The sequence below is a fragment of the Thalassophryne amazonica genome, chromosome 9 (assembly GCF_902500255.1).
Source record: "Thalassophryne amazonica chromosome 9, fThaAma1.1, whole genome shotgun sequence".
NCBI classification, from domain to species: Eukaryota; Metazoa; Chordata; class Actinopteri; order Batrachoidiformes; family Batrachoididae; genus Thalassophryne; species Thalassophryne amazonica.
Window position 1 is genome coordinate 5,558,121 of NC_047111.1, and position 18,229 is coordinate 5,576,349.

An 18,229-nucleotide genomic window follows, 5' to 3' on the forward strand; every position below is an offset into this window, starting at 1 on the left:
ACCGTTCCATCAACCCCAGGAGACGCCTCCCCTCATGACCAACGGACCCAGCCCCGGCCGTCCACGGCTAGATGGACCCACAGCCCTTTCCCCCGAGAGGACACCACAGTCACACCCTGAGGGCGGAAACTGGGGGGAAAAACAAAAGGAAAGAAAAAAAAACATACAAACAAAACAACCCCAACCCCACCCCCTCGGCGCAGTGGAAACTGGAAGCACGTCCAGCGTCACCAACCATGACTATACCCCAGAAGCCAACCGGGAGGAGTGGAACAGCGGCTAAGGCAGACGGCACAAAACGGCTCCACCCCTCTGACTTCCAAACCAGCCACCAGCTGCGGGTATATCCCACTGCCCCAAACCTCAGCCACGCCGATGGCAGATGGCTCAAAGGTGCGCTGAAGCCGGAGGTGGAACAGGGAATCAACAACAAAAAAAAAAAAACAACAACACAACACAGGAACATGGCTGCAAGAGCGCTCAAATCAGTATTCAGTAATGGGTTCTCAAACACGCACCATCTGGGCGGAGAGCACCCGCAACTGATCCGGATAACTTCTGAACGTCTGCTGCCGCCTTCCCGGCGCGTTACCGTCTCTGCTACCGCTGGGTCCGTGATGTTTGGCCAGAGACTGTTATGTGTCGGACGCAGCCCGGAGAACCGACCAGCGTTTGAAGGACCCAGTATAAAATAAGCAGAGCACGGTACAAAGGATAACTGAATTTAATTACATAACAGTGATGTGATAAAAGATATAACAAATAAGTGCGCGGTCTGGCGTGGTAGAAAAGCGGTGCGCTCCCAGCAGCACTAACGGTCCAGAGCCAGAACCAGTTCGGACCCAAGGACCCCGCCGACACCCCCCAGGTGGCCACGACAAACCGAGTCTGTGAAAGAAGAAATCATCGTGAGTCCACACTCCACACACAGAGAGACCGCTCAAAGGTGTACAAACAGCAAATACTTCCTGGCTTAATTACTAATCAGCTTCCCACCCTGCAGGCATGGAACACCCTGTTCACAAACTCAACTGCAGTGGAAGCTGATTAAACGACTAACATAACAGCTCAATATAATAAGGTGTGAGGGACACCACATTTACTGACTGTATAAATGTTAGTCACAAAATCTAACGTACCTCAGGAAGTGTGCTGACGAGCGTGAGACCTCACCCCCTCCTCTTTCACAGACCATGCATCAAACCTGGACGTTCTCTGCATCCACTGATGATGAGATGGCTCTCGAGACGACGATCTCACCCGTCTGGTCACAAGGTCGAGTCTCTGGCAAATACACACTGTGTACTCCAGACTTAAATGCCACCATGCTCCAATCCGTGTAGATGCAGCACAGCTGTGAGTCCTGACGAGCTCCACATGATCCGCCTCAGGTAATCAGGGTGAGGTCCTGGTAACTCAGCCACACAGCCACTCAGTCCACCTGGACGCAAGCCACCTGGAAGGAAAAACAAAAGACAGGACAGAAGACAGAAACAAAAGGCAGCCAGGCCCCCCCAGCCATACAACAGAAAATGGTCCATGACAAGGCTCCAACCTGCAAAGCTGATCTGGCAACATCAATCAGAGAAAGTTAGAGCCAGATTGATGAAGAGTACTGTTTGTCACTCATTAAGTCCATGCCTCAGAGACTGCAAGCTGTTATAAAAGCCAGAGGTGGTGCAACAAAATACTAGTGATGTGTTGGAGCGTTCTTTTGTTTTTCATGATTCCATAATTTTTTCCTCAGAATTGAGTGAGTCCATATTTTTTTCCCTCTGCTTGGTCTAAAAAAGTAACTGTTACTGACTGCCACAATTTTTTTTCCTGATTTCTTAGTGTTTCTTAAAGCCAGAAAGTTGCCATTTGAAATGACTTTAGTTTTGTGTCATGTCTGTGATCTGCTTTTTTTTCTACAAAATTAAACAACTGAATGAACATCCTCCGGGGCCGGTGATTCCATAATTTTTGCCAGGGGTTGTAGTTTGGGCGGTCCTGTGACCTGCTCTGTGGCCCCATTTATTTACAGAACAATCTCATCTTGAACCTGACTTGAATCTGGTGCTCTGCAGTAACTCAGACTCGTTTCCGGTTGGGGTTGGCCTCTGCCAGGGCTGCGCCTTGTCATCAATCCTGTTTGTGATATTCATGGGCAGGATACCGAAGCGTAGTCAGGGGGAGGAGGGTTTCCAGTTTGTTGGGCGCAGAGTCTCATCTCTGCTTTTTGTAGATGATGTGGTCCTGTTGGCTTCATCGGTCTGTGACCTCCAACACTCACTGGATCGGTTTGCAGCCGAGTCAGAAGCAGCTGTGATGATTTATAGATGTGCAGGTTAGGTGAATTGGAAACTTTCAATAATTACCCAGGTCTACATTGCAAAAGAGATCTCAGTCTCAGTGGGACTAACCTGGTTAAATAAAGGTTAAATTAAATTAAATTAAATGAGGATCAGCACCTCTAAATCTGAGGCCATGGGTCTCAGCAGGAAACTGATGGATTGCCTACTCTGGGTAGGGAATGTGGTCTTGCCCCAAGTGAAGGAGTTCAAGTACCTCAGGGTCTTGTTCACGAGTGAGGGGACGATGGAGCGTGAGATTGGCTTGAGAATCGGCGCAGCAGGGATGGTTTTGCAGTCACTTTACTGTACTGTTGTGACGAAAAGGGAGTTGAGTCAAAAGGCAAAGCTCTTGATTTATTGGTCAATCTTTGTTCCTACTCCCACCTATGGTCATGAGGGGTGGGTACAAGCGGCCAAAATGGGCTTCTTTTGGAGGGTGGCTGGTGTCTCCCTTAGAGATAGGGTGAGAAGCTCAATCATCTGTGAGGAACTCGGAGTAGAGCTGCTGCTCCTTTGCGTTGAAAGGAACCAGCTGAGGTGGTTCGGGCATCTGGTAAGGATACCCCCTGGGCGCCTCCCTAGGGAGGTGTTCCAGGCACGTCCATGTGGGAAGAGACCCTGGGGAAGACCCAGGACTAGGTGGAGAGATTATATCTCCACACTGGCCTGGGAACGCCTCAGGATCCCCCAGTCAGAGGTGGTTAATGTGGTCCCCTGCTGGAGCTGTTGCCCCTGCAATCCGACCCCGGACAAGCGGTTGAAGATGAGATGATAGATGATATGTGACCCTCGTTAACTCGCGTAAGTGGGGGTTCACAAAATCAAACCGCAAGTTAACAGAAAGTGTGACTTAATGAAATTTACCAAAAACATACATTAATCTTTATACAGTAGTCAAAATTTTCAGGGGCCATGAATGGACCGGGAATAAAGATGAAACACGAGTTATGCATACGCGATTTAAGGGGGTTCACCTGTAATAACCAGTTAATATTGGGCTTTCCCAGGAATCAAATCACAAAACAAAATAAACTCCAATAACAAAAGAATACACACCAGTAATAAAACTACAACAATGCACAAAAATCCAAAACAAAAGAGGTGATAATACAAACAAAGAGGTGTGACAGAGAGAGATGGCTGCTTTAGATGGGAAGGGGCTGGCTGTTTGTCTGGGTGGTTCCCTTCAAGGACCCAGGGCGGTTCTACAGGGTGATGGATGCAGTGACATGGGACATCAGTTCATGCTCGTAGACCTGACCTGACCATAACAGATGTGACTTTTGGAGAAAAGTGTTTTTTGTTACACACATCAGATACATGGATAAACACAAACTGTGTCTCTGTGGTTTTGTGTAATCACCTCTGAGTTCACATTGTTGATAGAACATCCTTCTCTCTGTGTGTTTACCTCCAACACATTCTGTAGGTAAATGTGGCCGTGAAGAAAACTGATTCTCCTCACCGGCTCCTCGATGACGTCCAGGCCTTCCTCACTGATGAAGACCTACTCCACACCTATGATGACCTCACTAAAGTCAACCCCGTGACCCCAGCAACAGGCAAGAACTGAAGCAGCAGCAGCATTTCACAACAATCAATAACATTAATCTGTCCTGTTGAATCGGCTGATTTAAACACAACTGTCCCATCCTCACAACTTTGTGAAATTAGTCCGTCAACTACTTTGTCACTTTGTGATGCTTCCATGAGTTTTTGTTTGGCTGTTTGGAACAAACAAAGGATATGGGGAACAGAGGAGATCAGAGACACAAAAGTGTATTAATCTGTCTTGTGCTCTAATCCATTTTGGATCAGATCTAAGTTGTGATAAGGCTTTTTTTTTGCCTGTCCCCAGATCTCACGTTGCTTTCGTCTTTCACGTGATTCAACAGGTTGGTTCTGGCACATGTGGGGACAGAATCCTGTAGGAATCCAGCACTACTGTTCTATATAGTTTAGAAAACAAACTAGATTTTTCTCTTATTTCTGCCACTGTCACATTGTGAAGTATTCAGACAAAACCCTCATATTTAAACTCTGTCAAGTAAGATGTCACTCTCCCTTCCCCAAAACATTTCAGTATGGATTTTAATTTGACATACACATATGTTGTACTATTATTTGCACAAAATAATAGTACTACATATGTGTATTTATAGGTATAGAGTAAGAAGCAGAGTCTGTACAGTGAAAACGTTACAGGTGTGCTCTTTAGACATGTGTCAGTCTGCTAAACTGAACACATTGAAACATTATAACAATACAAAAAATGGCTTCATCTGACCCAAAAACATTCTGTCTGCTATGCAGCCCAATTTTAATATTAGTAAAACTTTGCAAAAGTTCAAATATTGGCAAGATTGGATAGGATTACTTTGAAATGTAATCCAAAAGTAATCAGATTACAGGTAATCCAAATGTATGAACATACATACATGTAATCCACATGTATTCTTTCAAAGTAATCCTACCCAACCTCGAATATTGGGGTGAAGACCATCGGGGCGAAAGTTCAAAATGCTGATTTTTATTTTATTTTTTAACTTTGCACATATATGTAGGTGGGTTCTGGAATTGCCCAAGCAAGGTCAGATTTGCCAAAGGTCAAGGCCATACCTGAAATTGATTATTGGCTTACTCCTTTCAGAACACTTGACCGATTTCTACCAAACTACATATGTAGGCGAAGGTCAGCCCAGGAATTGAAATTTTGGCAAATTTAGACAAACCTACACACATATGAGAGTGGATTCTGGAAATCCCCTGGCAAAGTCAGCCAAAGGTCAATTATTCAGGTGACCACCAAGACAGTCGGGGACAGGGTCAAAGTCACTGAGGTCAAATTGCAATGTTTACCAATAATTTTTTTGAGTAAACAAGACAATCACATCCTTACTGATGCTATGCTTACCCTATGTACTGTATCAGTGTCTTCATGGCCACACCTGTCTAGAGTGTCCATCCACCTCTCACCAACTCTGTGTGTAAATACTAACGACATACTGGAACATTATCTAACACAAAGAGAAATTGTAATAAAAAAAACTGGTCTTTTATGATATTCTGGGACTAAATATCACCGTGATGAGAGGTATGCTTCTGGAAGCAAAGCAAATGATACACGTGGCTCTGTTCCCTGTGATAGCAAAAACAAAAAAAAAAAGTTGTATGCATTAGTGTATGTTTGTTATTTCTGCAGATTTCAATGTTGCCATGGGTAAATAGTGTAATACAAGCAGCAAACACTGTAAACCAAGGTTAAGTGAGCAGGAACAACACGGCCACCGTGGCTGCAAACCTGCAAAAGCAGTCTGTGTTTATGCAACAGAGATATCGCTCACAGCTCAGATTTCTACATTTACAACTTCAGAAAAGTCAAACTGACGAAGTAATGACACTGAATTTAAACCAGGACGGCAACAATGTGAATGACTGCAGCTGAACACAACTTCCATGGATTTTACGGCTCTAAACTACCTGAAGGTGAAAAAGTCAAAGTGGGCTGAAGACGAGTCATCAACACACATGACCTCTGCTGCTCACATACAGTAACTCTTAAAGTTTACAGAAAACAGTCCACCGGGCTTAGCACAGTGCCGACATTTCACTGTGTACATGACTGTTCAATACTTTGGAAGCGGGGTTGAATGCATTTTGATGCTAAATGTCAAATTAAAATCATTGTTGCCGGCACAGCGACAACAGTGTGTGCCAGTGTTGTCACTGTGTCAGATGTTATGAACGGCCTTACTGTGGTTTATTCTAATTATTTACTCTTCCTCTTCAAATGCATTGTTTTGTTGCTGCTGTCACCTTGAAGAACACAGATGACTTTGAAGACTGCAGCTGTAACTCAGCATATGAACTCTTGAATGTTGGATTTACTTTCTGTGTGTACTGATACTTTTCTCTCACAGTGCTGAAATGCCTGCAGGCCAGGTACAATGAAAAGGTGTTTTACACCCATGCAGGCTGCACCTTGGTGGCGCTAAATCCCTTCCAGCCCATTCCAGACCTGTACTCTCTAGACGTGATGAAGGAGTATCACTGTGCTCCTTGGCCACAGGTAATCAGTTGGGTTGCATAAATCCACAACACAATCCTTTGTCTGCATTCTTGGCTCCACATCAGACCTGCTACTGTGCAGACGGGAGGGTGTCCAGATCGGTTTTCATCAGACTGTGACCTCTGATATGCACTGGGCAGGTTTGAGGTTGAGGTGAAACAACTGGGATAAGGTTCAGCACCTTCAAATCTGAGACCATAGTCCTCTGTTGAAAAAGGAACTCTCCCCTAAAACTGAATGAGTTTAAGTATCTTGGGGTCTTGCACACAATATGATTAATAAATGGAATAGTTTAGACAGTGTTGAATGTTTGGTCTCCAAAGTAAAGGTCGGTGTCCATTGGATTCTGTAACATGTGACATACAGTAGTGTTCAGAATAATAGTAGTGCTATGTGACTAAAAAGATTAATCCCAATTAAGCCCAATTTCATAGCCTTAAGAGTGTGCATATCATGAATGCTTAGTCTTGTTGGATTTGTGAGAATCTACTGAATCTACTGGTACCTTGTTTCCCATGTAACAATAAGAAATATACTCAAAACCTGGATTAATCTTTTTAGTCACATAGCACTACTCTTATTCTGAACACTACTGTATGTGACCATGACACATGGTGCAAACTATTCCTTTTTAAAACCTGATTAACTCAACCAGTAATTTGTATCACCTTTTGCCAAAATTGAAGCAACTTTAACTTTTGACCACTGTACAAACTGAAATTGTCCTTTGTAACCATTCTTGCTGTTTTTGCCACATAACTCCATAAAGCTCTGGTCAGACTGAATCATAAAGTCATGAATAATGAGCCACGTATGGATTGGTCAGAAATTTCAGTGATTATTCAAATAATGAGCCACGTATATGATGTTCTTCTGAAGGAATTGCAGGAAACAGATGTTAAAAAAGCCTACAAGGTCTTTCTCAGAGTGGAACCTCGTGTGTTGCAGGTAGCCTGTCCGGTCCTTGTAGTCACCAGGTACTCAGATAATGGGCCTCTAATAGCCTCGATCTCACCACTAATATGCCTCTAACATGCTCGTTTGTCCTCGTAGTACCACGTACACACATCACCCCACGCTGTTTTTGTTAAATTTTGAACTTGACAAAATTAGCGTCACACTCAGAGATGAGCCTTGTTAGCCGAATAATGAGCCTCTTAGAGCCACTATTCTCCCACGTTTCTTGAATAACTCGGCTCACACAAAGAAGTCATGCTACGTGGCTCATTATTCATCCTTCAGTATTCGGTCTGACCAGGGCTTAACATTCAGTCGCAGATAGTCCAAACTATACTTTTTTGTAATCTTTATGTTCAGACAAATAATGTGATATAGTTTTCAATATGATTGGAGCATTTTTAAACTTTGACCCCTGTGTAATTGTTCAGTTGACCCCTACCTGGCTGCCTCTGTAAATATTCTGTTATCCGCTGCACTATGATGCCTGAACAACTTGAAGATTTATTGTTCAGGCTTCAGCGGAGCCAGAGGAGCACCTGTCTGGAGTCACAAATGACTTCATGCAGCTTCATCAACAGTCACCTTATATTTATTATGTCTGTATATTGTTTACAACAGGAATTCAAGCCCCATATCTTTATCGTGGCAGAAGAGGCCTACAGGAATGTACAGGGTCAAGTGGAACCGGTGAACCAGTCATTGGTGGTTAGCGGTGAGAGTGGTGCAGGAAAGGTGAGCTCAAAAAGAGCTGGTCAGACGTGTTGAAAAGCTTGAGGTGACACATTGGTGCAAGTCATCAGCACGCTTGGTTTCAAAACAATCTCTGTTCTGCATGAATATCTGCAACTACACCAGGAAGAGCCTTTGGTCTGAAACCCGTGTCAGATCAGTGTGTGGGTGCATATCTGTTGTGTTGACCTCAGTCTTAAAAAGGGAGGAGTGACCCTAAAGAAATTAGGTTCACGCTGATGGTTACTATTGAATGCCAATGTGAGGTTGTGTATTAACTTTATCTCGGTCACATGAAATCTGACCTTGGTTGACTGAATGGTCCAACCCAAGGTCATAACTACTGAGCTGAAAGAGTTTTGAAAAGGGTTGTGCATTAGTCAAGAATAAAGTGGTTCACCTTTGGACAGAACTGATCAAACAGAACCATACATTGTGTTATGGTGTCACTGAATCCCAAAGAAACAATAGATTCTATATTATTTGTTATTATAAATAGTATAAAGAAACTCGTACAGCTTTGCTACACCAATTAAAACAACAATGAAAATGTTAAGACTACTAAACAAAATATAACAACAGAGTAAAAGCATAGTGTTGATCTAGTGCAAATTTGTGCATCCGTATAGACATGTGTGACATGGAGGATGATAATCAGTACTTCAGTCCAGTGGATGTGTTTGTCAGCCTGAGTTATTGTAGTGGGCAGCTTCAGTCTGTTTGTGTTCGATCTTATTGTTTACCAGATGACAGTGGTTGGCCGGGATGAGTAATGACCATGGCAATGGTGCTGGCCTTTTTTCGTAGGTGGGTGGTATAGGTGCTGCCTAGGTTCGGGAGCTCCTAGCCCACAATACGCTTCAGCAATCAACACTGCCCAGTACAGGTGGTGACGATTCTAAAGTGTGTTGGGTCCAGAGGCAAAATTTCACAGGTCGCCCCTCCAACCAACGGTCATCATCTTTATAAGTGTGGCCCTGTGTCTTTTATTGTCAGTTATCATGTTGTTACCTCTGTCACTTTTACCTGAAGCCAAAGTATGGCCATCAGGTATTGCCTAGGTCTTGCGTCCGTTCATCCAGCCGTCGTTTGTCCGTCTGTGCTCATCATAAGTCCAGTCCTATTACTGCCAAGGTCTTCAAATTCTTGGGACACAGACCTTGGACAAGTTCAAAGATGGTTAAGCTTGACCTATTTTAAGAGGTCAAAAGGTCACATTATGTTTCCTATTTTTATACTCATACGGCCGAGGGTATGTTAGCATTGCGTTACATTTTGTAATATTAAACATTAAATGCTACAGTAATAGTATCAACATAATTAGACCCCATTTAAAATAAAATTAGTTTTTCATCCCCACCCGCATGCCAAAATTGGCCCACACCAATTTTTTTTTTATTGTTATTTTGGGGAATTTCATTGACAGGGATGCAGATGGTGTAAGAACCGGCACATCCACTAGGTGGTGCGTATGCTTTAGCCAAAGATGGCCGAAGTTTACTGAGGTGTCACTGACCGAACGGTCCCCTCTAAAAATCGGTCCGCACTGCCTTCACTGCGCATGCATCCTTTCAGAGCGTCAGTAACAACTCGCCAATTATCGCCTTGTTTCTGTTTAAAACTGACTTTAGAATGATTTAAGAGGTTTTACTTTGTCATCTGATGGTTAATAATCACATTATTCTCTTTGATCACTTTGGGTGTAGAGAGTCAGACTCAGACGTGCTGCTGTGGCGCTCTGATCGCTCCCCCGACTTTTATTATGAAATAATTCTGAATTTATGTGGAAATTATTGTTGTACAAAAGCTTTAGGTATCTGTCACTGAGATAGATGCTGACTGGAGGCAGTTTGAAGCAGAAAAGAAGTGATAATTGGTGAACCACAGCTGATGCACAGAAATGAAGCATGCAGAGTGAAGGCAGGGTGGACCGATTTTTAGGGGGGACCATTCAGTCAGCGACACCGGAATTTGCCCCTTGTTGTCATTGAGAATCACACACACAAGGACAATTGACAATAAAACCAAGAAGCTGAAGCTATGGTACGGGGTGAGCGTCCCCCCCGAGGGGACCATGAGCCATATTTACAGCCAGTGTGCATGTGGTATGCTGGATGCTAAGTACAAAGGCTGCAAGGTGAGTTCTTCCTCAGGGAGTTGTCTGCCCTCCCTCATGACTTTTTTTCTAATGTCAAGGATGATAAGCTAATGTTTTTTAATGGGGCCTAGTCTGGAAGCATGCAGTGGTGCTGTGCTTCATCGCATTCACACCAGTACAGAACCGCCTTGGGTTCTGGATGGCAGCCACACAGGCAGATAACTGGTCCATTTCCACTTCTCTGAAAAAAAAATCTATCTGCCACAGCCAGGTGAAACATTGGTGCCCCCTTGGCCTTCTCCAGCTACTCAGGTCCTCAACACACATGCACCTGCGTGCTGGATCGGGCACAAAGAAATGTACCAAAGGACTAAAATGTCAAGGCTGACACTCCCTCACAATGCAAGTGATACTCCTCATTTTAGTCTGTCTAAGGAACCGCTCGTTTGATACAAAGTCATTCCAGGGATTCCCAAGAGTCCTTGGAAGAGATCTATACCAAAGACATCCAGTTGTTACTTTAGGTTACTGGTTAACGTCCAAGTCTCACAACCATTGGCAGGTAGCAACTGGACAAAGACTTGGACCTTCGCTCACCTGCAAAGATATCGACTTTGCCAGACACTTCTGTCCAGTGACCTCATGACTCCATAAGATCTGCACAGGTGTCTCTTGAGCTCAGCGGCAGAGGACCCAGAGACCTGTATGTCACTGACGAGATAAGTGAATGTCTCTTTATGTTCAACACTTTCACCATAAACACTTCTGATGGCTGACTCCAGGAAGTTGTTTTAAGCCAGAATCTTAGTCTGGATCCAGGACAGTCGCAAACCCAGACATTCCGATTCCTCACTCAGCTTCTCAAGTGCTGCAATCCAGATTATCCATTGATTCCACAATGATCAAAGCATTGACTGCAGAGTCAACGTCAGCAAAACTTTCCTCTGCAACAAAAGCACCTAAACCACTTTTTTCCCCAACCTGACCCAACACCCAGTCCATGCAAGCACTGAACAGTGTTGGAGCCAGAACACGTCCCTGAATTCCGGTTTTCACTGGAAAAAACATAGTCTCTTCCTGCGCACCACACAGCACTCACAGTATCTGTTTATAGGCTGGCTAGGAGTTCTCTTATGAGCCTCGAGCATGTGTCTACACTGCCCAGGTGACAGGTGGCTGTGTGCCTGTAGTTTAAAGTTGTCAGCCCTTGGGGGCCTCCTACTGGGCTGGAGTCCATTTGTTGCTAATTATTGACTTATTGGTGAGTTGCTTGTCATTACTCTTCTCCCCACCTGATGCAGACGTTCACATTCACATTAATACACACTGACGGCAACATTTTACCTTGCAAGATGCTCAACTGTACACCAGGAGCAATTTATGAATTATGGACCTTGATCAGGGTTTGCCTTTTAGAATAAATAGTTGTGTGCCTTAAGGGCACCAAAATCTGAAAAGTTTGGTGCCCCTCAGAAAAGTTCGGTACCAAACCTACCGCTACACAGCATAGTGGCAAAGCAACTAGGGGGGTCTGGGGGCATGCCCCCCCACAAAAGTTTGATATAAAAGGATGCAAATTGGGCATTCTGGTGATATCTGGGGCAGATTTGGGGTGAAATTATGGAAGAACAAAAAACGAAAGAGATCCGCACAGCCAGTTAGCTCCCAAACAAGCCTTTAATAACACACCAAAGGTGACGTTTCGGGCGTCGCCCTTCATCAGACAGGATGAAATTATGGAAGGGAATTTTTGTGTTTTTGGAGTAATATTTTCTGAAAATTCGAAATTTTCTAACCATGTCAGAAGCTGAGATCTCAGCTGCCAATGTTTTATAAAACATCCAGCCCATTAACAATCATGGCTGCCATGAGTGTTGATTACACTTGTTGTGATTACAGAAAATCTATTAGCAGTCATCATGGTCATCTGCCATTCTCTGCAGCACTTCAAGGTGTTCTTCCTCAGAATCAGAATTAAGCTCAGAATCTAAGGCAGCTCTTCCCTCAAAAACTCTGTCATAATTGTGTTAATAAACCAGTCACCATTTGCTTGTATTATACATCTGTGTAGTTAATAAATAAAATAATCTTCATGGATGATTTGCTCGCGCGCGCACGTAGAGAAATATAAAAAACTCTCCGCTGGCTGCTGTTCGCTCTTCCCTCAAAAACGCTCCATTTGATCTGTGTATAATAAAACGCGGCATTACAAACAGAGGAGAAGAACATTTTTTGATGATGTTTTGTGTATGTGTCGGTCTCAGAAAGTCAAATTCTGCGCAAATTTTGTCCAAATTTGATAGATTTCTGTACAGTTATGAAATAAAAAAGGTGGATTCCAGTCGGGAATGCAAGTCTAAAGAGTTGTGTGCCCGCCCCCAAAGTAGGGTGCCACGGGTTCCCGGGTAACCGCTAAAATCGAACCCTGACCTTGATCAAGATACTTTAGTGAGTTTAGTGAGTTTTTAGAGGATCTTCTGGTCACATGACCACCCCTCTAACATGCACACCTTCACCTCCCCAATACAATGATTGTTCTGTGTTGAGTTCAGTTAGTTTTCTGTGTTGTAAACCACACACAGATCCCTGTGCACAGGAGGTGATGTTTGATTTGAAATTGTCAGCAGCTTTTGTGATTTCATTTCAATAAACAGAAGAATAGTTAGATATTTATTGAGTTCTCTGTTAATTTTAGAGAAAACGAAACCACGAAGGCTCTTTATTGGCTTCGGTGTAACGTGAGATTTATTTGCTTTTCTGTGGTTCATATTGCAGGTAAATGAATGACATGCGTTGGAGGAGTTGGACAAACAAAAGCATTTGAAATCACATTAACATTAAATGGCAATTTGTCACTTTTTAAAAGAAATATAACAAATATGACAATTCTTAATAGTCAGTGATGGAAAACAATCACTTTTCACACAAATCACATTCAAGTGTTTGCATTGAACAGCAATTAAATGGCCATAAAAACCTGAAACTTTACTGAAAAAGAAAAAAAACTATGAATAGGGGAGCAGATGGTCTAGTGGTTAAGCGTTGGGCTTGAGACCAGAGAATCCTCAGTTTAAATCCCAGCCTGACCGGAACATCACTAAGGGCCTTTGGGTAAGGTCTTTAATCCCCTATTGCTCCTGGTGTGTAGTGAGCACCTTGTATGGCAGCAGCCTGACATTGGGGTGAATGTGAGGCATTATTGTAAAGTGCTTTGAGTGCCCAATGTAGACAGAAAAGCGCTATATAAATGCAGTCCATTTACCATTTATTTTATTTGAATACACTCTAGAAAGTGTCATAAATCAGTTATACATTTGTGTCAGTGCTTCCTTCTCAAACTGGATCAATAGAACTTTAAGCCCGTCCTGGTGCTCAGGACCCAAATAACTGCACATTATCTTTCTCCCTGTGCCGTCTACTCTTAATGAGCCACATTGGTTATTTGGCATTGTCCACACACCTGAATCTGCTCTGCTTCTATCTTGGACAGATGGAAAACGTGTAGTATGTTGGGTCTTGAGGATCAGGATTGAGAAACACTGTCTTAGACAAATGTATTATTGTCTGCCTTGTTTCCACACAGACATGGACATCCCGTTGCTTGATGAAATACTACGCCACCGTGGCGGCCTCGCCATCGCGGCTTCAGAGCCGGGACACAGTGGAGAGGATAGAGAGAAGAGTGCTGGACTCCAACCCCATCATGGAAGCTTTTGGTGAGAAAACTCATCCTGTTTAGTTGTGAACAGTGAAGCACACTGCAGTAGAAGACAGTTAATGTCTTCACCCTCCACACAGGCAACGCCTGCACGCTACGGAACAACAACAGCAGCCGCTTTGGAAAGTACATCCAGCTCCAGCTCAACAGGTACGTTTGAGCCCGTTGAACACCTTCATCTTCACTTCGGTCAGCTCCGTGGTGTCTCTGTGACCTGACCTGTTCAGAGTCGACTGTCTGCCACTTTAGTGATGTGTTTGGTTTTTTTGTTGTTGTTTTATTTTTTCTTCATTGTTTTTGATCTGAAGGTGTCAACTTCTGGTGGGAGCATCTGTGCAAACGTATTTGCTGGAGAAGACTAGAGTGTCCTGCCAACCGGCTAACGAGAGGAACTTCCACATCTTTTACCAGGTGAGATAACAGAGCTGCACTAAGGCACATGTACTCACCAGGTACTGCACATTTTTTTATAAATACATTTACAGGGATGAGAATTCTCAGCGGATCCACGGATTTCTGGGCCATTTCTGAGATCAGCGTAAATCCGTTGACAAAAATTGGAGGGAGAGAAGGAGGTGCAGCGGGGCCAGCCGTGCTCGTTAAACCTTTCCTCATGCACGGGAACCCCAGTGCTGAAACTGCAAGCTAAAATACACGATGTCATTAGCTACTTTTTCTACAACAGCAAACTTTCCGCCAATCAGAATCTCTGTGCGAGCTCGCTCAGTGGTAGATGAAGGCACAAACCGGAAGTGGCACAAACTGTTTTTACATTAGTGGCCTCTAAAATGCTCAAAAACCTGTGGACCCCCACCAGGGACGCTGCCCCTGGACCGTGCTGGGGGTCTATGGCTGCACCCAGTTCCCCACCAATTTTCAGAGTTTTTTATTGTCCATTCTCATCCCTGATTTTAATACAGGTTTGTAAGTAATAGCTACACTGTAACAACCTTTATAAGTAATAACCGCTGTTATCTTGCTCTGGAGTTTAATGTTTATGCATTTTACACAAAATCTAACCAAATATTTTTTCACATGACCATTGCTACAGATGTGCTCTAAAGCAAAAAACACCCTAGTACAGAGCCTCTTAACCTTCTTTCCATAAAGCCCCCCCCCCACACACACATAAACACATACACACACACTACCCCCTGCGTGCATGTGTGCACCCATACAGCTCCATAAAATAACTGTTTGTATTTTTTGTTTTCCTTTTTTTTTTTTTACAATTAGTGTTAACTAATTGCCAAGAATGAATCAGTACTTAAAAAATTAACTAAACACAATTTTTTTTACAAATTGTGTTTAGTTAATTTTTGTACAAAATTAATTAAACACAATTTGGTTATCCAGTAAGTGTGTTCTTTTATGACTTTATGTTTACTCCTAATTTTGACAACTTCAGTTCATGCAAAATCTTGCAGTCGCCCTTGAACCTTTTGCACCCCCATCTAAGGGGGCTCGGACCCCAGGTTTTAAACTTGAGCACCTATTCACAGACATGTGCAGCCTGGGGGTTTAAGGACTTTGGCCCTCTGGGCCTTTGAGACAGGTGCTTTCCACTTTCTCCACACACATTTTCCTGTCTGGTCAGAGGATTGAACCTGTAACCTTCTGCTCACATGTTGGCATTTGTATTTAAAACTGCAGTTTGAGGTGTTGTGTGATCTTCACCACTCTAAATGCAAAGATAATGATTGATCTTATTGTGTTTAAGATGATGAAAGGAGCGACACCTGAGCAGAGAACAGAGTGGAAGATGTCACATGATCAACATTTTGTCTGGCTGCTAAACGCTGAAAAAACCCTGGAGGGTGGGTCTAGATTTGATTTGGCATTTATATATATATTTCAGTTCTTTTTTTAAATAGAATTTCAATTATTTCTTAATTTGCTTAAATGTTGTACAGAAGATTGTTTTCATGAGACGGTGGAAGCGATGGGTCACCTGGGCCTTACTGCAGGGAGGCAGACACACATATTTAAGGTGAGGTTCCTCTAATCACACTCAACTGTTTGTGTTTTCATTTGTGATAATGTTCTTTTCAAGCATAGAATTTACAGTAATTTCCTTTCTTTGGTGTGATTCATTAGATTCTTGCAGGGATTTTGCACTTGGGGAATGTGGGTTTTTCAGCTTCAGCAGATGAATCTCAACCCTGTCACCTGCTGGAACAGTCAAACGGTATTTGATAGGATTTAAGAAATCCGTATTTGTATTTGAAAATACTTAAATACATTTTTTGGAGTATTTGTATTTTCTGATTTTGAATTCAAAGTATTTGTATTTGTATTTCAAATACATCACCGATCCCAAGTATTTCCAAATACTTTTACAAATACTTTTTCAAATACTTTTCAAACTTGGGAATCTGTGTGACACCATGTTGAATATAGATTGTGACAATTTGATTATTGCCTGTGATATTATAATAGTGAATTTGTGATAAAACATTCAATCCTTTACTTATCAATAGTATTCGGTCATGCTATTTTCACAATAAATTGTCACTGGTTTATCAGTTTTTGTGTTGATTTGTTGTTTATAGTTCATATAAAGTATTTGTATTTGAAATACTCAAAATATAAAGTATTTGTATTTGAAAAAGTACAAAGTATTTGTATTTGGAATTTGAAAATCTAAAGTATTTGTATTTGTATTTAAATACAATGCAAAATATTTGACCCCATGTCTGATCCGAAATGATGCAAGGTTTTTAAGGTTCTATAAGGGATTAAAAATAAAAGCCATGATGTCTTTCTGCTCCCTGACATGAGTGTGTGACATCAGGCACGTTTTGTTGTGAATTTCCCTTCAGATTTCATGCGGAGCGCCGCGGAGCTGCTCGGTGTCTCCATGGAAGAGCTGCAGACCTGTCTGAGAGTGCGGACGCTGAAGGCCGGGAAGCAGAGCGTTCTGAAGCCCTGTTCCCAGGCCGAGTGCAGCGTCAGAAGAAACTGCCTCGCCAAGGTCATCTACGCACAGTAAGAGGGCGCACGTGATCGACAAACAGCAAACTGGCCACTTGCCAGACTGATAGTGTGTGAAGAGTGGTGTGGTGTTGTGACCAGAGTGTGTGATGTCCTCAAACATGCCATTTAAATGTGCACGGTGAAAATGTGAAGGACACATGTTCAGAAATCACTTTTTACACCCTGCGTTACTTTTCTAAACAGATTATTCAAGTGGCTGGTTCAATTCATCAACAGCAGCATATGTGCAGATAGCGCCACCTGGTGCAGTTTCATAGGTACAGTCCTATTTACTTTTATTACACTGGTGATTTATGTTTGTAGGTTTTGTTTGTTTTTTTTAGATTGTTCACGTCAGGCTCTCTCTGTCTTTTCAGGAGTTCTAGATGTGTACGGGTTTGAGAGTTTCCAGTTTAATAACCTGGAGCAGCTGTGCATCAACTACACCAACGAGAAACTCCAGCAGCACTTTGTGGCTCATTATCTCAGAGCCCAGCAGGTACACGCTGTTTTCTGCTTCCCTTCACAGAGACCTGCTACTATTATTGTGAACACCCCCTTTTCTACTTTTTTTTTACTAATAGCCCAATTTCATAGCCTTAAGAGTGTGCATATCATGAATGTTTGGTCTTGTTGGATTTGTGAGAATCTACTGAATCTACTGGTACCTTGTTTCCCAAAAGGGGGTGTTCACAATAATAGTAGCATCTACTGTTGACGCTACAAACTCAAAACTATTATGTTCAAACTGCTTTTTGGCAATCCTGTGAATCACTAAACTAGTATTTAGTTGTATAACCACAGTTTTTCATGATTTCTTCACATCTGTGAGGCATTAATTTTGTTGGTTTGGAACCAAGATTTTGCTCGTTTACTAGTGTGCTTGGGGTCATTGTCATGTTGAAACACCCATTTCAAGGGCATGTCCTCTTCAGCATAAGGCAACATGACCTCTTCAAGTATTTTGACATATCCAAACTGATCCATGATACCTGGTATGCAATATATAGGCCCAACACCATAGTAGGAGAAACATGCCCATATCATGATGCTTACACCACCATGCTTCACTGTCTTCACTGTGAACTGTGGCTTGAATTCAGAGTTTGGGGGTCGTCTCACAAACTGTCTGTGGCCCTTGGACCCAAAAAGAACAATTTTACTCTCATCAGTCCACAAAATATCCCTCCATTTCTCTTTAGGCCAGTTGATGTGTTCTTTGGCAAATTGTAACCTCTTCTGCACGTCTTTTATTTAACAGAGGGACTTTGCGGGGGATTCTTGCAAATAAATTAGCTTCACACAGGCGTCTTCTAACTGTCACAGCACTTACAGGTAACTCC

The 18,229-nt window shown here is 42.8% G+C and overlaps 1 protein-coding gene across 3 annotated transcripts in view; it reads left to right on the top strand.

Annotated features, from left to right (window-relative positions):
- Positions 1 to 18,229, top strand: part of LOC117516682 (unconventional myosin-XIX) — a 58,958-nt gene that overhangs the window by 9,123 nt on the left and 31,606 nt on the right. For 2 of the 3 annotated variants that reach the window (XR_004562515.1, XM_034177524.1), the window contains exons 2-13: positions 3,766 to 3,898; positions 6,257 to 6,405; positions 7,984 to 8,097; positions 13,776 to 13,908; positions 13,991 to 14,060; positions 14,219 to 14,321; positions 15,631 to 15,727; positions 15,824 to 15,900; positions 16,008 to 16,098; positions 16,733 to 16,898; positions 17,091 to 17,164; positions 17,264 to 17,385. Coding sequence is in view for 2 of the 3 variants with exons in the window: in XM_034177524.1 (XP_034033415.1) it covers positions 3,766 to 3,898; positions 6,257 to 6,405; positions 7,984 to 8,097; positions 13,776 to 13,908; positions 13,991 to 14,060; positions 14,219 to 14,321; positions 15,631 to 15,727; positions 15,824 to 15,900; positions 16,008 to 16,098; positions 16,733 to 16,898; positions 17,091 to 17,164; positions 17,264 to 17,385 (1,329 nt within the window). In the remaining variant the exon portion in view is untranslated. Of the gene's footprint in view, positions 1 to 3,765; positions 3,899 to 6,256; positions 6,406 to 7,979; positions 8,098 to 10,754; positions 10,896 to 13,775; positions 13,909 to 13,990; positions 14,061 to 14,218; positions 14,322 to 15,630; positions 15,728 to 15,823; positions 15,901 to 16,007; positions 16,099 to 16,732; positions 16,899 to 17,090; positions 17,165 to 17,263; positions 17,386 to 18,229 lie in introns of those variants that run through there. The other variant, XM_034177525.1, reaches the window with a different exon arrangement.